Here is a 19,120-nt window from a genome sequence, read left to right as displayed (position 1 = left end):
ATGTGATCACCATGATAAGTCTAGTAACTATCAGTCACTGTGCAAAATTATTACAATACGATTGACTATATTATCTCTGCTATATTCCATATACCCATGGTTTATTTATTTTATAACTGGAAATTACTAATCTAGTAATTTAAGAGTAAAACTCCCTTCTCTCTAGGACACCTCAGTACTTTACTTGTGCTTCTCCAGTAGCATTTATTACCTTGTCATATTTTGCTTTTATTATTTGTGCCCATGTCTTATCATCCCTACCAATGTGTAAGCTTATTAATTGAGAAACTATTTCTGGTTCATCTATTTTTTTTCTCCCACTGTGCTAGGCATGGAGTAGGTGCTCTTTGAATGAATGCACAGTAGCTGGGAAATATTGCCAGAAAGTTAGTCACAGTTTGAATTAGATGCTATTAAATACGGTTGTGTTTTCTTCCTCTGAATTGACTGTGGTAGATTATACTGACTATACATTGGTTCATCCTCAATAAGAAATTACCTGGTATTATTTCTGATCCCCATATTTTTTTTCTCCCCATCTCACTTAAGGACTCTATAGTTAATATTTCTTTTCAAAAGAAATGACCTTATTCTGAGTATCAGTATATGTTCATCATTTTAATATGTTCATTTCAATATGGATTTACTTGTAGCCTAATTTGGTTTATGCTTTAATAAAGCCCTGGATATTTTATAACCTGTTTCTAAAGTGTGTGTGTATTGTACTTTAGTACAAATATTACATTTCAGCCAGGAAATATAGGTATTTTGCTCCTCACCTCTTTTTTTCCCATCTTGCCTCAACTTAATTTGAGTCTGCTCCAAAGAGAAGAGAGTCCATACTGAGCAGAGGTGTATACGTGGTTGCTAATGTAACCAGCTAGTTGTTAGGCTGAGATTTTTTTGACAAAAGGATGTGAAATTTAAGCTGAAGAACAATTAATAAAAGAATGGAAACCGCAAAAAATACATATTACTGTATCTGAGAGGCAATGTACTGCAAACCACATAGCTCAGAAGCCAGACATAGATTTGACATAGCAGGGCTACCACCTAATAGAGATGTTACCTTGGGCAAGCTACTTTACCACTCAGAACCTTAGTGTCCTCAGCTAAGAAAATGGAGATTATAATATCTATGACCCATGGAAATGTTGTAAAAATTAACTGAGATGACATAGACTGTTAATAGAAGGTCTAGCACAGAGTTATTGCTTAATAAGTGATAATTATTCTATGAAAATAATATGTACTTATTATATTTAATATACATTTATATATTTAAATGTATTTATCATATTTAATACCCTGGGGTTAAATAGAATTGCACCTTATTTAATTCCAATAGTCTTGCCTTTTCATTTACTTAATTTCCATATACTGAACTTTATTTCTAGTCCTTCTTGTGTAACAGATCCTGGAACTAACCATTTTCTCAACAGTTCTCTTGTCACAATTTAAATTTCTTTAATCATGTTCTCAGAAGCAACAGATAAAAGCTAGTTATTAATGATCATGTATTGCCCTTTCACGTGGTTGACAGTTCATTAAGTCCTTTCTTTGCCATCTCTTTTCCAGCCTAAATAAAGCATTATCTTGCATCTTTCCCTATAAAGACTAAATCCTACATTTCATAAAATTGATGCTATTTCTCTGCCTTTAATTTCTTTGCATCTTTCAGTTGTATACAATGTAATTTAATCTCCCTGGAAGTTTTAATTTTTGAAGCACCTGGATTTTTTCTGTTGAAATGATGTTTTTACAATGGTATATCTTTTATAAGCATATTCATCATATGGCAGTGAATCTAAACATACTTCTTCCCTATGCTGGTCACCCTAATTGTAGGCAAAATACTGCAGAAGAAGTAACCTTTTGAGTGCTGAAATTGCAAACCTTTAATATAAAGGGCCCCATTGAAACCAGCCCTCTGCACTATCACCAAACACTAATGTATGCCTTTTTTCCTGGGTCAGACAGCAATATTAGCCACAGATTGAATCTCAGCTCCAGTTGTTTAAACATGTCTCTGAGGCTAGGGCAGTCAGCACAGTGTTGGCAGGGTTCATGTCATTGCTGGCACTTCAGCAAACCTCATCTGGACTAAAAATGTAGCACAAACAGCCACTGGAACCTTAAGGAAAACTTTATCAAAAGAAAACATCTCTTCAGAGATTGTATTGCTGCCACATTCTGGGCAGGCAGGTCTCAAACCCAAACCCACACCCAATTTCCCTCTACCATTTATCATTTCTGTTTCCTGTCTCCTGCCTATCTTGCCAAAGCAAAGTGAAAGGCTATGTACTTGGACTCTAGACAAGAGAGAGGTATTTGGGGTAGGCTATCAACTGTATTGAGAGACAAGCTTGCATTTGCTGGATGGTATACATATGTAGCATTTACTATGTTCTATGCAGCAGTTGAAGGACTTAGATGTATAATAGCTCATTGATCCTTACAATAAAGTAGGAACAATTATTATCCACATTTTATAGATGAGGAAACTGAGACAGAGAAGTTAAGTGATTTGCCTAAGGATAAATGGTAGTAAGTGGCAGAGCCAGAATTTAAAACTTTTTGGCCTGGTTCTAGAGTCCCAAATTCTTACACTACCTGGTAGAAGCCATTCATAGGAGTGTGACAAGGGCCTCTCCTAGTGAAAAGAAGTGAAGGGAGGGAGAGGACATGTGTGGCACACTGGCATAAGCAGATAATTATAAGACCACTGTATTCATCTTTCCCATCAAAGCCTTAACCTGCCCACTCCCAACTATAGTGGAACACTTTTGTTCCACCTTTATCTTTTTCTAGGCTTAAAAATGCCTGAATGTAAATATCTACCTTCCTTCATTCAGTGAACATTTGTCAAGCAACCACTAAGCACCTAGTAGCTGTTGATGGATATAAAATGGTGAACAAACAGACGTGAAACCTGACCTGGCAGAGTTTAATGGGGAAGACAGGTATTCATCAAATAGTAACACACCTATACTAATAATAGAAGAATATGCAAATTGCCCAGGACACTGTCACAGTGATGACCGAACAGCAGGCTGCTTAGGGTGACCAGGTCGGCAGGGGGGTTAGTGAAGGATGACCAAACGACTGAACAGCAGGCTTCATGGGGTGACCAGGCTGGAAGGGGTGTTAGTGAGGGACAACCAAATGACTGAACAAGCAGGCTGTGTGGGGTGACCAGGCCAGCAGGGGGGGGGCAGTTGAGGGTGGCCAGGTCAGCAATGGGGGGCAGTTGGGGGCAACTAGGCCAGCAGGGGGGCAGTTGGAAGCAACCAGGCCAGCCGGGGGGGCAGTGAGGAGTGACCAGGCTGGCAGGGGGGGAAGTTGGGGGCAACCAGGCCAGCCGAGGTACAGTAAGGGGTGACCAGGCCAGTGGGGGGGGCAGTTGGGGTGACCAGGCTGTCAGGGGGGGCAGTTAGGGGTGATCAGGCAGGCAGGCAGGCGAGCAGTTAGGAGCCAGCGGTCCCTGATTGTGAGATGGATGTCCAACTGCCACTTTAGGCCAGGATCAGTCCCGGATTGGAGAGGGTTCAGGCTGGGTTGAGGGGAGCCCCCCCCATGCATAAATTTCGTGCACTGGGCCTCTAGTGTAAATATAAAATTGTAACTTTGCCACATGGTAAAAAGGAAAGATATTATACAAGCCAGTCATTGAGAGTGATTTACCCAGTCAAGGAGGTGAAGGAAGACTCCTAGGACTCTCTTTTAAGCCTCAATTCACACCACATCCATCTTTGTTCTCTGTACCCCAGGGTAAGGGAGGATTGACTCAAAAGTTAAGGAAATAACTGGTGGCTGTCTTATCCTCCCAGGACCCCTGACTTCTGATTATACCATGAAACCAGCCACCTCATCCTGTAAGAGTGTCCATAGTGTTCTTCCTTCATTGAACATGCCGTACAATACTCTAGTTTTTTCTTAAGGAACTACTTGATCATGTCAAACTCAAAGGCTAACACGGGCCAAATAAGGTTTAAGTTTATGTGGGCCTCAAAAAAAACAAAAGCTTCAATTTTCATAGAAATGTAGGTTTATTTCGATAGAGACGTGCTGAATACAAAGGGCTGAAATAAATGGGTAATCATTAACATAAGATAATAGAACATTTTAATAAAAATTAGTATTTTTCTTGAACATTAACTTACCAGACACTGAATAACTGCATAAATTAATAAGCATAACACAAATAAACCTATTTTTCTTGTTCTCTGAAAGCAAAATATTTCCTGTTGCACACACCAGACAAGTCAGTCCAAGACTAATGATATGGCAATCGGCTGCTAAAATATTCGCTTCTAGTATTAGTGGAGAGAAATGGTGCACCTGCACATAAGGCACGTAAGAGAAATGAATGCAACATGATTATAGTAATCAGTAATTAGCGAACATTGTAGTTAGTTATTAATAATTATGTATAATAGGATATTGTAAAAAATAAGTTACAAAATTTTTATTAAGACATTTCTTATATAACGTTATATTGGCTGGGCCGCAAAAATATTCATTGTGGGCCACATGTGAGCCATGGGCCGCAAGTTTGACATGCTTGACCTAGAGGGTATTGTTCTAAGCGAAATAAGTCTTCAGCTTGTTTCTAAAGGCCCTCTGTAAAACAATCTGACACTTCTTTCACCTACTATTCATCCTCAGGTCTCTGAAACAACACACACATCTTTTCCTCTAGGCTGGTGATTCTTTTTGTACTATAATATCATAGGTTCCTTCCACCTTCACTCCTGTTATGTTCCTGTCTTAACTCTTACTCCCCACAAGCTTGAACAAGCTTCTCTCCTCTCTTTTCCAATTAGGATCCTACCCACTTTTCAAGAGCATAGGTTAAGTCACACCTCTTCTAAATAGTCTTGCCTGATTAATCTAGTCCCCATTGGTCTCCTTTGTCTACTTTCAGTGTTTAGTCTGGTTAGTAGCATTTTAAAATATTTTTCATATTGTTCATTATTTCATGGGACTTGGCTTCTCAACTGGGAACCTCTATAAGGAAAAGAGTGTCTTCATTTTTCCTCTGTTTCCCCTTATGGTATTAAGCGTATCTTTTGTAATGCATTTATCAAAAAAGAGTCACAGTTATAAATCCTCTTGACAGTTCTACAAGTACAGTCCTGGTTTGGGAGGCAGGAGAAATGACTGAACTTACAACTTACTCAATGCCAGCTAATTTATCCAACACATGTATAATGAACACATTGAATCTGTTTTATGAAATTGAGTATTATGCTAACTCCTTCAAGGTAACCTGAACTAGAAGCAATTATTTAAAATCAATTTGTCAGTGTTCACAACAATTTCCATTTTACCTAAGACTCATGATTTATCTTTTAAAAAGCAGCAAAGTGCCCTAGCTGGTTTGGCTCAGTGGATAGAGCATCGGCCTGCAGACTGAAGGGTCCTGGGTTCGATTCTGGTCAAGGGCACATGCCCAGGTTGCAGGCTAGATCCCCAGTAGGGGGCGTGCAGGAAGCAGCTGATCAACGATTCTCATCATTGATGTTTCTACCTCTCTCTCCCTCTCCCTTTCTCTCTGAAATCAATAAAAATATATATATTTTTAAAAAGCAGCAAAGTTTTATATCAGATGCCATCTTGACTGGGACCCAGAGATCTCAATGGAAATGGTCAATGAGATATTTCCTCTTTTTACATCATAAAAAAATCTACCAAGGTTTTCAAATATTTTCTAAATCAAAGAAAACTGGAGAAAATAACAGCAACTTCAAATATAGATCCTCACATATCAATCTAGAGTTGTTTTGTTCTTGCTTCCATTTTCTGCAGAAAACACTATTATTGCTTGGTCATAATGATAGGAAGAAAACACTTAATAAGAAACATCACTTTAAAAATTGACTTAATTTTTGAGATAGTATGATTTCAGGTAAACTTCAAAATGTATTGAAACACTGTGATCTTTTCATAGCTACTAAAGAGTCTGACAACCAATGGTAACCCCTTTTCAAAAGTGAATCATTCATGTTAATGAAGATGGGAGCATCTGAGAGATTCCATCCTTATCTACTTCTCCTAGTCAGGTTGTTTTTGTTCTCTCTCCATCCCTTGCATTCAGAATTCAGCTTCACATGCTTGCTAACTTTCCAAGGACTCCCACCCCTCTAAAGTCATCATGTTCCTTCTTGGCATGTCTCTTATGTCTAGAATGTTTCTTCTTCGACAGAGATCCCTTCAGACAGTACATGAGACAGCATTGACTTTTATACTGAGCTTAACAAATTAATGGCAATGGCTCCTAATTAGCCATCTGGGATATCCTGTCAAGGTCAATAATGCCCCATCTTATTATGGGGTTGGAGGGTTTTTTATGTGTATCTGAGTCTGGTTCTACATTTAAAATAAGGAGTTATCAGTGGAGCATTTCAGAGCAATTATTTCTTCACGGGTGGTTAAAGCCACTCTTCCTTTAGCTTTGTCCTTCTAACTACTTCAAGGGATGCCATGATTGCCCAGAAACACACCACTGGATATGCACATTATTCTCATTATAATAGTCTTCATGAGAATAGAGCCCCAACATTTATAAAAATTAATCTGATTTGTTGACTGATAGTATAAACAGAGGAAAAAGAAACATGAGAAAGAGGACCTATGTCAGGCAGAGGAATCACATTTGAATATTACCTACACTATAACTGTAAGAACTTACAAATTCGAGGTCTCCATATTGCAGGCAAAGTGGGCAGTTGATACAATTATTCAGTCAATTCAATCAAGTTGCTGGAATGACTATATCTATTTTTTCTTCAGACCTACGTCCCCTACTCTCACCAAATAGTCCAGTCTTCTTTGTACAGGGCCAAGAAACCAAAGTGGTGTTTATGGAAATAAGAAGGACCTTTAACTGACTGAATTTCATTCCTAAGTTGACCAGACAGTAAACACCAGTAGATTATTGAGTTTCCCTTCTCTATCCTGCTTGTTCTTTCCCGTTAATGGATATGATAGCACAGGACTCTACCTTATTTGGGTACTTGGAATTTTACCACTCCATTTTATGACTATGTAAATTGTACTGCCTCCCAATGAAACAGATATCTGTCCTCTTAAGGCTCAGTTTAAGCCAAGAGAGAAAAGGATTTTAATTAAAATGTAAACTTCTTTTCTAAAAGAATGAAAATAAGAAGAGTACTAGCATGATTATGAGAGAATCTAAGGCAGTTCTGAAGTATGAGCTGAAGGAATCTCTGCAAACATTTTTTTTTGTATTTTCAGGACCCTGGCTTCTGATGATTTAGAAATGAAATTATTCCCTTTCTATATGGAGACATACATTTTCTCTTTTGACTAGGCTTTGTTTGTTTGTTTAATCTAGACCCTTTCCTTTGTTAAATACCTAGCCCACTTGTGGGAATCCTTTAAGTTGGGTTTTCCCCATGTGCAAGCTACTCTTGAAGAGGAGGAAGAAGTTGAGAGAAAGGATTGAAAGAAGAGGAAGAGGTAATAATGGGCTAACACTTACATGACACTCACCATGTGCAAGGCACTGTTCTAATCTTTTTGCTTATACTAATTAATTAATTTCATAACCCTATAGGGTTGGTATTATTGTCTCCGTCTTAGAAATAAGGAAATTGAGGCACAATGAAGTTAATTCACTTTTCCAAAGTGAGGAAAGAAGGGGTAAGAGTCACAATTTGGACCCAGGCAGTCCGGCTCTGGGCTATTCTCTTAGCCATTATACTATACTGCCTCTCAACTTGGAGATGTGAAAGAACTTTGGGAATTCTGTTAACTGAGAGGCTACTGAGAGGAACAATTTGTGATGACTCTGCTCCCAGGGGTCAGATATGGTACACTTCCAGCTCTTTTCTTTGGGACTACCATGGGATGTAAATACCCCATTTCTAACTATAAACTTGGATCTATTTAGTCACATCTCCACTGAGAGAGCAGCATGGGTCATGAGCATGATCTAGTTAATAGTTTCTTTATCCCCTCTCCCCTGCTCTTTTACTGCAAACACATATACTCTCACAATGCATTTTTAAGTACATATTTCTATTTTATCTGGATAAATGCTTTTGTACTCTTCTTCAAATTTGTCTTGCTACTGTTGGCAGGAACTTCTCCCTTGTCTGTGTCTTAGTATTTCTCAAGCAGATATTATGTTAAAAATACTAAGACAGTCCAAACAAAAACTAAATGTCTGTCCACTGGAAGACTTCTTGCAATACCTCATTATTGGAGCTCAAATGTCTACCAATGGAGAATCCTTATACCAGTGTTTTTTAGAGCTTTCCTTGTATTTCACCACACTTGTCTCCCTTTCAACAGAATTTGTAGAATTAGATGTTTCACAGAGCCCCCCTCCAGAGAGCTTTTAATTTCCTCTTTAATCTCCAGCTTGGGTACTGAGTACTAGCTATAACATGGCCCACCACAGAACCTGGTGGAGATTTTCTGATTAATTTCTTCCTCTGTGCTCTCTCTCAATTTCCCTCAAAAGCCCTTTAACCATTTGCCCCAATTCTGCTGATTTCAATGTGTTTCTCTAAAAATACAGAGATCATTTTCCCTTGTCACAGAGATCACCTCCCCATCTCTAGGATTCATTTAATTTCTATTTGCTTTATGATTAGTGTGACCATATAATTTATCATCCAAACAAAGACACTTTGGAAAGTGGGAGAGTCAATCCTAATAATTATGCCTACCAAAAAAAAGAAAAACAGGCATAAGACTAGGTTCTCCCAAATACATTGGCATCTATGGGTGGCACCCTATTAATGATGTTGTGTGTGGTTCAGAAGAGGCCACATGCCAGCATAGTTTTGCTGTCTGAAGATTATCTTCATGAGTATCTCATAAGCTCATTGTCTTTTTGTGAGGACAGGGTTTACTTCTGTGACCTGCCCAAGCTACCCAAAGATTAATGGAAGCAATGGGAGTTATAGAGTCTTAATTTTAGCCTAGCTTTTGACCATTTTCAAATACTTGTTCTCCCATTACCAGAAAGCCAAGCCATTCCAGCTCCATAGGGTACCACTCAGAGTATGATTGAGGTTTAAATAAACAACATATGTGGCTTTTAAGGTTAAATGAATATTGTTTGACATACAGTACAGTAGAGTTGTTGTTCATTTTGGTTTAAAAACTGGTTAAAATCACATCTTGTTGCTTCTTGGAATTAACTGAAATTCATCTGTCTACATTAGAATCATTGTGGGTTTTTTTTAAACCTTGGCTGAAAAAAAGAGGCTCTCTCTCACTCTAGATAATTTGTCCAGTGAATCAGGAAAAAATAATGCAAAGAAAAAGGTTTTTTAGAGATTCAGTGACTACTTTTTTCTTTTATATATTTGTCTCTTAAATGTATAATAGATATAAACATTGAATATTCTAAATGAACAAATTTATTTTCAGCTGTCCAACAGAACCTGCCCAGGTCTAGAGAACCACTTATAGTTGTACAAAATGTGAACATCTAAGAAGATAATTTCATTTTAACTATGGTTCATATTAAGTAGGACAACTAAACTGCTGAAACCTTTAGCAGCCACTTATAGAACATTCCAGCTTAAAGAATGAAATGTTAATGACTTTAAAAGCTCAAAGGCAACAAATGTCCTAGAAGTTCGTACTTGAAAAAATATATATACAGAAGTAATGGCTCCAGTAGTTTTTAACTAAGTAAAATTTTCCAATTTAGGTACACATACCTGTCTGCAAAAACTTAGGTTATTGTGACACATTCACCTGAACTTGTATTACAGGGTATTAATAGTTGATTCCCATGCCTGATATCTACTTGCCTCATTGTTTTGCCATGATACCTCATTTAACAGAGACTATATGCTTATATATTGCTTTGAGATTCTGACTGATTATAAGTATGGTGGACTTGGAGAGTATTATGCTAAGTGAAATAAGCCATTCAGAGAAAGACAAATATCACATGATCTCACTTATATTTGGAATCTAATGAAAAAAAATAAACTCATGAACAAAATAGGTCCAGAAGTATGGATTCATGGAATAGAATAGCAGATCTCAGTTGGGGATGGAAGGGGGCAGGAAGAGATTAACCAAAGAACATATATGCATACTAGAGGCCCGGTGCACAAAATTCATGCACTGGAGGGGTGTCCCTCAGCCCATCCTGCACCCTCTCCAATCTGGGACCCCTTGGGGTATGTCCAACTGGCAGTTTAGCCCTGATCCTTTCAGGATCAAGCCTAAACCAGCAGTCAGACATCCCTCTCACAACCTGGGACTGCTGGCTCCTAACCACTTGCCTACCTGCCTGCCTGATTGCCCCTAACTGCTTCTGCCTGCCAGCCTGATCACCCCCTAACTGCTCCCCTGCCAGCCTGATTGATGCCTAACAGCTCCGCTGCTGGCCCGATCACCCCCAACTGCCCTCCCCGGCCGACCCGATCACCCCCAACTGCCCTCCCCTGCCAGCCCGGTTGCCCCTAACTGCCCTTCCCTGTGAGCTTGGTTGCCCCTAACTGCCCTCCCCTACCGGCCTGGTCACCCCTAACTTCCCTCCCCTTCCAGCCTGGTCACCCCTAACTGCCTCCCCTGCAGGCCCAGTCGCCTCCAACTGCCCTCCCCCTGCCGGCCTGGTTGCCCCCAACTGCCCACCCCACCAGCCTAGTTGCCCCTCACTGCCCCCCTGCTAGCCCAATTGCCCCCAACTGCCCCCCTCTGCCGGCCTTGTAGCCCCTAACTGCCTCCCCTGCTGGCCTGGTCATCCCTAACTTACCCCCTTGTCAGCCTGGTCACCCCCAATTGCCCCTATTCTGGCCCGGTCACCCCCAACTGCCCTCCCCTGATGGTCTGGTCACCCCTACCTGCCTCCCCTGCAGGCCTGGTCACCCCCAACTGCCCTCCCCTGCCGGCCCGGTAGCCCCCAACTGCCCTCCCCTGCCAGTCTGATCGCCCACAACTGCCCTCCCCTGCCGGCCATCTTGTGGTGGCCATCTTGTTATAATGTGGGGGCAGCCATCTTGTGATGACATGGGGTGGCCATCTTGTGGTGGCCATCTTGTGACAACATGGGGGTGGCCATCTTATGATGATGCAAGGGTGAGACACCACCTAGGCTTTTATTAGTATAGACTAGAGGCCCAGTGCACAAAATTCATGCACGGAGGTGAGGTCCCCTCAGCCTAGCCTGCTCTCCAATCCGGGACCCCTTGGGGGATGTCCGACTGCAGGTTTAGTCCCTCTCACAATCCTGGACCGCTGGGTCCTATTCATTCACCTGCCTTCCTTCCTGGTCGCTCCTCATTGCCCCCTGCCAGCCTAGTCGCCCCCAACTGCCTCCCTGCTGGCCTGGTCACCCCCAACTGCCCCCCCTCCCCCGCCAGCCTGGTCGCCCCTTATGCTCTCCCCCACCACCGGCCTGGTTGCCTCACGCAGCCTGCTGTTCAGTCATTTGGTTGTCCCTCACTAACTCCCCAGCCAGCCTGGTCGTAGGCAGCCATCTTGTGAGGGCATGAGAGTTAATTTGCATATTACCTCTTTATTATATAGGATATGCATAAGCCATGGACATAGTCAATAGTATGGGTAAAGCTTGGGGTGGGACAAGTGTTGGGTGGAGGGGGGCAAAAAGGGAGAAAATGGGAGACATCTGTAATACTGTCAATAATAAAAAATAAGTAAAAAATGTATAAAAGACTATTTAAAAGCCCGTTGAGACTGTAGGGTCTAAATGGAGTAAACTGAACTTCTCAGAAGGCCATGCTGAGTAAATATTTCATGTCAATATCAATAATTAAATCTATATTTTTAAAAGGGCATTTGATGAGGAGAGCCTTTTTTATCATTTTTCTTTAGTAATTTGTTCTCCTTTGGATACTTAGATTAGTCTTGAAATCATATCCTATGGCTTTTACATATTGCTTTGACATTTGCCAGTGAACTTTATATGGTTTCAAGTCTTCTCTCTAGACCCATATTTTTATTTTTCTCAGAACATAGCTTAGAGCCACCACTGCCAGCTACAGCAGAACAAGTACACTGAGTGGCCAGATTATTATGTTCTCTGAACACATAATAATCTGGCCACTCAGTATATATATATATATCCACACACACACACACACACACATTAGAGGCCCAGTGCATGAATTCGTGCATGGATGGGTCTGGCCAGCCTGGCCAGGGGGAGGGGACATGGGTGGTTGGCCGGCCTGCCTGCTGGTCGTACTCCTGGTCAAGGGGACAATTTGCATATTAGCCTTTTATTATATAGGATATACACTGAGTGGCCAGATTATTATGCGTTCAGAGATCATAATAATCTGGCCACTCAGTGTATATCTGTATTCACTCCCTCTCAGTCACTGTCAAAGGCAGTGCCATTTCCCAGCTCTCCAGATTTTCAACCCTAGTATTCTTTTATAGTTTTTTCTCCTCCATTAGCAAATCTTCCATTGGAGTATTTTCATTTTCTTTTAAACTGTAGCCATGTGATTTACCCCTTCTTTTCCATTATTTTATAGATTCTCATGACCTATCACATATTGTTAAAACCGCCTCTTGGTTAGCCTCCCTGATTCCAGTAGCTTAACTAGTCAGTGTTCAGTGCCAAGATACACTTCCACAAATACCTTTTTTAACCATAGGAACCTTTGCATAAAAATTGGTAACAGGATCAAATGTGAATTCTTCAGCCTCTTTTTTGAAGTTCATGCAGCAATTTTTGATCACCGATATTTATCTTAACAACCTGTCCTCCCTTCCTCTCTCCTTCTCTCCTTCTTTCATCCTCTCTCTCCCTGTTTCTCTTTCCACCAGCCCCATTTCTCTGGTTTCACATTAGAAGTTTCTATTTAAGCCACAATTTGCTTGCCATCACCAGTGTCTGACTTGCTATTTCAAAGCTCTGGTCCTTTGCAAATGCCATTTCTTGAGGTTGAGATAACCTCAGCCCACATCACTGACTTAAAAATTCTTTAGGAAAGCTTTCTATGATTGCGTCTGACTGCTCATTTCACCCATTCAATATTTCCTAAGCACATACATTCCATTTGTATATCCAGTTGTTTCTCTGTGTGTATGTTTTAGGCTATTTCCTATATTGATTTCCTGTCACCTCCAAACAGATTGTAAATATATTGAGGGCAACGCTCCAGCCTGATTTCTCTCCTCCTTCTGCCTTATTATGAGGCTCTCCACCCATATGAGGCTCTCCACCCAGGAAGCTTTCAATGCATATGAACTGACTTTGGGCATTATTTTCTAGACATAAACAAAGGTGAAATCATCATCACTGTTACAGGGTCAGTCAGTGTTTCCACATAGTTTGCATGTAGACTTTGTCTATCATCTTTACTCAGATATGGAATAACAAGAAAGAGGTGAGTATACTATTGGTGAAGCACTTAATTCTGTATTTGTAACTGCAGTTCAATTCAGTACATAAACAGTACGTGATGGGTACCCAGGAAAATGTTAAGTGTCCAGCCCAGTTATTCTCAAATTCTTGAATACATCATAATCCTCAGATGGGCTTGTCAAAACCCAGATCACTGACCTGCCCCTACCGCAGAGTTTCTGACTTTTTAGTTCTGGGGTGGGTTCCACAATTTTGCATCTCTAACAGGTACCCAGGTAATGCTGGTGCTGCCAGTCCAGATACCACACTTGGAGAACTAGTGATCTAGGCAGTACACAGTGGGGTCTAAGACATGATCTCTGGTTTCAAGGGATTTACAGTCTTTTCAGGGTGGCAAACCAGGTTCAGGAAACACTTTACAGCAGAAAATATTATAGAATATTTTAGTATTATTCATTCAAGAAATATTGAATGAATACTAACTATGTGCCCAGCACTGTTTCAGGTAATGGGGTTATATCAGTGAACATGATAAATAAAAATCCTTATTCTCATTTGAAGCCTTAGCTCATAGGATAATTCTAGTGGGAGAAAGCAGACAATAAATAAAATACATAAAATGTAAGATAATTTAAGTGCTAAGAACAAAAAGCAAAGAAAGGGAATAAGAAATATAAGAGGGTTTTGAAATTTTAGGTGGTCAGAGAAAGCCTTCCAATTCCATTATTTGACAGGTATTTATTGAGTGAACACTGTGTCAGGCATTGTTATAGATCATGGTGATATAACCATAAATAACACAAATAATAAACCCTGGCCTTATGTAAGGAACAGACTTATTTGAGAGCCAGAAAATTCAGGGTTTTGGTGTTAACACTCATGAACTCATTATGTGATTGAATGGCTGATACTTCTCGTCTCTGAGCACTGGTTTCTCCATTTGTTAAATGGAGCAATTAGACAAAGTTATGCTTGAACTCCTATACATCTCTCAGGCTATAAAATGCTAAGTACTTTAGGCAATTGGAAATATGTAAGAATGCTTGAAGAAGACTTTGTAGAGGAAGAAAAACTTAATGGTTTCCCTAAGCACAGAGGAGCAATAGTGTTTGTGAGGTGGGAAGAAAATTTCAGAAGAAGAATAACATGAGCAAAAGCATAGAAGTAAGAATGGTAGCTACATGTTCAACAAAAAACAAGGAGGTCAAAGGGTAGCTGAGATAGTTGGGTGGGAGGTGAGTGCTCAAAAAAGATGAGGTCCTGGCTAATTATAGAGCATTTTGGATGGGAACCCACTGAGGGTTTTGATCTGGGAATGTTTCAATTATATAGTCAAAGTGAGTGTTTCAGGAAGATTAAAGTAGCCTCCATTTAATGTTCAAAATTCATGATTTTTCCATAAGATGATCTCAGAATCATGAAGATTTAAAGTCATAATTTGTTATGTCACTGATTATAATATTGCTATCAAACTAATTTTAATGTCTTTTTCAAGCCCTAAAATCCAATAATATTATTTATTTTTCCCCCAAGAGTACTACCATATGCTTAAACCAGAAACATATTACTATTTAGGCTTAAGATTTGAAAGCTTAAGGGATGAATTGAAATAAAAAATTCTTAATGTTTATATTCTTTTGTATTTTTTGTTATCTCATGATATGTATGGTTGATTTGTTATTGGGTTTGTCCTCAGCCAGATATATAGCAGATATATAGATAGATAAATCTGTATTTATTAATCTCTACACACACACACACACACACACACACACACACACACACACACTAATAGTACTCATGAGTGGTGCAAACATCTCTAAGACCAAGCTTCTCCCATCTGCTTGCGTGGTCATAGGTAATACAGGTAATATTCTTGGGAATTGTCTTCTAGTTTTTTATCTTTAATCAGCTGAGGAATATCTATATCTGTTGTATGTTTGTTGCTTTCCAGGCTGAAAGTAAAATCTTACTCCTAGAGGCAGTTACTCTGGAAGACAGCAATGATAGGGGTTAGCTGTTCAAAGAGTTGATATAGAGACTTAGAGAAAGGTGTCTCAGGCAAAAACAAAAAAAGTAGAAAAGGATATCTTGGATATTGGTTATGTAAACATTGCAACCTTACCTTAACTTTCAGATCTTATCATAACTTCTCAGAGATACAATGGTGAATTTAACAAATCATGGCAGACCAAATATTCAAAGCTCTCATTTATTAAGGGTAGTTTAAACACAAGTTAAATATGACCTGCAAAATACTTAATTGTCACTGGAATAAGGTAAGCAAAAGTGACAATGATGATTATATTAAAATGGAAAGGGATTATTTTCCCTTTTATCTTCAAAATTCTGAATAATAATGCTTCATGGTCCATTTTGCAAAGTGCTAACTTTCTTCAGTTATTTTGACAAATGAGGCACACCCAGAGAGAAATTATTTAATGTTGCTTTTTGAAGAATAGCTAAAAAGTCTGGAGAATTTTGGGATTGTAGAACCAAAAATGTTACTGGGTCACAAGGGTGATATTTTTCCCTTCTATGTATGCATGATTCTTTTGTATTTCTTTTTAATAAACAGAGGAAGGAGAATTATCATGGGAACATTCTGATGGTGATATCTTCCGGCAACCTGCCAACAGAGAAGCAGTAAGTGTGAATAGCTCAAATAATTCAACACTTCACAGCATCAGGTCAAACTTTCCTCTCCCCATGACTATTCTCCCAGCAATTCCATAAAAGGGTCTATGTCTAAAGCCATTTTTATTCCCTTTCCTCAAAAATTTAAATGGCATCATCACCAACCTATAACCACTTAAGTACATTGTGTAATTGGTAACCAGGGCCAGGACATGAATGCAAAGAAATCGTAGCCCCAAACATTGGAAAGCCTTCATCTAGAGTAGAACATGGTTCCCTTTCAGGATGACTTGCCAAATATTTGTCTTCTCTAAGGAAGGCAGGCCACTGCTCCTATCCTCAACAGTGAGGACATTCTGTGGATTGTAAAGTAGGCCAACCCATCCTATTGGCAGAGGTACTTTGGAAGTGTCCAAACAAACCCTTCCCTAAGCCTTAGGCTCTCACTCCTACCCATGGAAGAGAGGCAAGGTAACAGGCTAGATTTTCCCTTCTCATCCTGAAATATCTTCTCATTTCCATTCTTGGTATTAATCTCAGAATAAGCTTTATGAGTAGGCATCTCTCTACATATAGTAATAGCATCTCTTGTTGCTTTGTATTGTTAGGTAATTAACAAAATAGAATCTCTCTCTAAAAATATACACTTCAAACTTTTTAAAATCGTAAAATAATTTGTTCCAGTTCAAAGAATTTATATTTAAGGTCTTATAAATGTGTACAAAATGTACAAAGGCATTCATTGCACATACATGGGTGTTTATCACACCCTTGTACAAAAAAAAAGTGTACAGGGGTATTCAATGCAGAATTATTTTCATAAGAGCAAAACAGAGACAACCTAAGTGTCTGTTAACAGAGGCATGGTGAAACACCTTATCTATGGGGTCCTGTGCAGGTCTTAATAATAATGTAGTACATAGAAATGTAGTAAAGTGGAAGAATATAAAAAATATTATGGAAACAAAACTAGGTACAGGATACAATTTATACTATCATATCTTTATGTAAAAATTATGTGTTTTCATGTATGTAAATGAATATGAAAAAGATTTGGAAGGTTACATACCAACAGGTTAAGTGGTAATCTCAGAGGGGTTGGAATTGGGCAGGAGGATAGGTTGACTTTGACTTTTTACTTTATATCTTTTGTATTATTTGATGTTTTGCAATGAGTATGAATTAGTTTTTAATAAATAACATTTAAAGGATTTTCTAAAACCCTGGGAATTAGTTCTCAACATGCATTGGATACAAGGCAAGAGTCTAGGGAGTGATAGGGCAGACCTATAGTGAGGGTGTGAGATGTTAGTAGGAGACATAATAAAATGACCAATCCTATATAATAATCCTATATAATAAAGAGGTAATATGCAAATTAACCCTCACACCATCACCCACAGTGGAGGCCGGGTTCCCATAACACAAGATGGCTGCACCCACATGGAGGCGGGGTTCCCATAACAAGTGATCAGCAGTGACCTGAGGCTGCGTGGCGCTGGGCCAGAGTGGGGGACCTGAGGCTGCATCCCTGCCCAGCAGGGCTTAACTGGGGACCTCAAGCCACGCCCCCCACCCTGGCACTGGGCTGGGGGACCTCAGGCCGCACACTCTGACCGGCAGGCCTTGATGGAGGACTTCAGGCCACGCCCCTCACCTGGCGGGACTTGATGGGGCACCTCAGGTGTGCCCCCCGCCTTGGTGCTGGGCCAGGGACCTCAGGCCACGCCACTGGGGACCTGAGGCTGCACCCCCCGCCCAGCATGGCTTGACGAGGGACATGAGGCTGTGCCCCTGCCTGGCGGGGCTTGACGGGGGTGGAGCCAGCCGGGTCTGGATCTCACCCAGTGGGGGTGGGGCTAGCCGGGTCTGGGTCTCACATGATTTCGAGGCATGTGTGGGCGGGTGGGGACTTGACTCTGGGTCCTGTGGCACACCCCAGACTCTGACAGGAGGAAGATTTTCATATACATTTTACAAATTTTCTTTCATCTCTGACACTTCTATTATAGAGAAAGGGCAAATAGCAATATTAAAATATGTCCTCTAATTAATTCCCTTTAAATGTGCACAAATTTCATGCACTGGGCCACTATTACAAACATAACAGTGCAGCTTAGGCCATGCTTCCCAGTTGTCACATGTGCCCTTTCTGACTTACATGCCCCCAGCTTGCCAACACCCTCAGCTTCCATTTTCTGTGTTGTGAACTTTCTCTTTTTCTCAGCCCCAAGTTTTGGTTGTTGTAGGAAGCTGAGAGTGGCTAAATTACTGGCTGTCAACCAGATGCCATTCTAAACCATATTTAGGTTTCAGTCACCTTGAGCTGTGTGCCTTAATCTGGGTGCCTTGGTTCAGAGCCATTATTAATAAGGGCATTAATTAACCCTTCTTCTTGACTTCTTCTTATGCTGTCCCCAACTCAGTCCTTTGTCTTTCAGCCTCGTTATTCTTCCTAAACTGCTGGTGATAGGCCTGGACTTAATCCAGTACTTTCTGTAGCAAAAGAGGTCAGGTACAGTATGCAGGGCCTTGAAATAGTTATTCACTTTCAAAGGAGTTCAAGACTTAACTCTAGAAACACATTTGGGCCTGGTAGACCAAAATGTCCAATAGTTCCACTTTATTATAAATAGAGGCCCGGTGCATGGATTCATGCACCAGTGGGGTCCCTCAGCCTGGCCTGTGCCCTCTTGCAATCCGGGACCCCTTGGGGGATGTCAGGCTGCAGGGACTAGGCCGAAACTGGCAGTCCAACATCCCCTGAGGTATGTAGTAGTACATGAAGTGGCAGGGAGGAGCCTGAGCCCAGGCCAGGCACCGTGCCATTCCTGCTCATCCTGGCCCTGCAGCACCTGCCTCTGCCACAACTCGGTAGTGCTGCTGCGGAGGCGGGAGAGGCTTGTGCTGCTACAGTGCCGCCACAGCTGTGCACTAGCCAGCTGTGAGCCCAGTGTCTGGCACCCGGCGTCTGGAGCCTATCGGTCAGCTGAGCAGTGCTTCTGCTATGGGAGTGCACTGACCACCAGGGGCAGCTCCTGCATTGAGCATCTGCCCCCTGGTGGTCAGTGTGCATCATAGCAGCCAGTCAAATGGTTGACTGGTTGCTTAGGGTTTAATTCCTTTGTTCTAAAAGATATAGAT

At 40.7% G+C, this 19,120-nt stretch overlaps 1 protein-coding gene across 6 annotated transcripts in view; it reads left to right on the top strand.

Annotated features, from left to right (window-relative positions):
• Positions 1–19,120, top strand: part of CHRDL1 (chordin like 1) — a 174,861-nt gene that overhangs the window by 122,315 nt on the left and 33,426 nt on the right. For all 6 annotated transcript variants that reach the window (XM_080652748.1, XM_080652747.1, XM_080652744.1 and 3 more), the window contains exon 7: positions 15,918–15,985. In XM_080652748.1, coding sequence (XP_080508874.1) covers positions 15,918–15,985 — 68 coding nt within the window. The remainder of the gene's footprint in view (positions 1–15,917; positions 15,986–19,120) is intronic.

Source organism: Plecotus auritus (assembly GCF_963455305.1).
Source record: "Plecotus auritus genome assembly, chromosome: X".
Classification (NCBI taxonomy): domain Eukaryota; kingdom Metazoa; phylum Chordata; class Mammalia; order Chiroptera; family Vespertilionidae; genus Plecotus; species Plecotus auritus.
The sequence above is the reverse complement of the archived record's forward strand: the minus strand, read 5'-3'. Positions and strand labels throughout refer to the sequence as shown.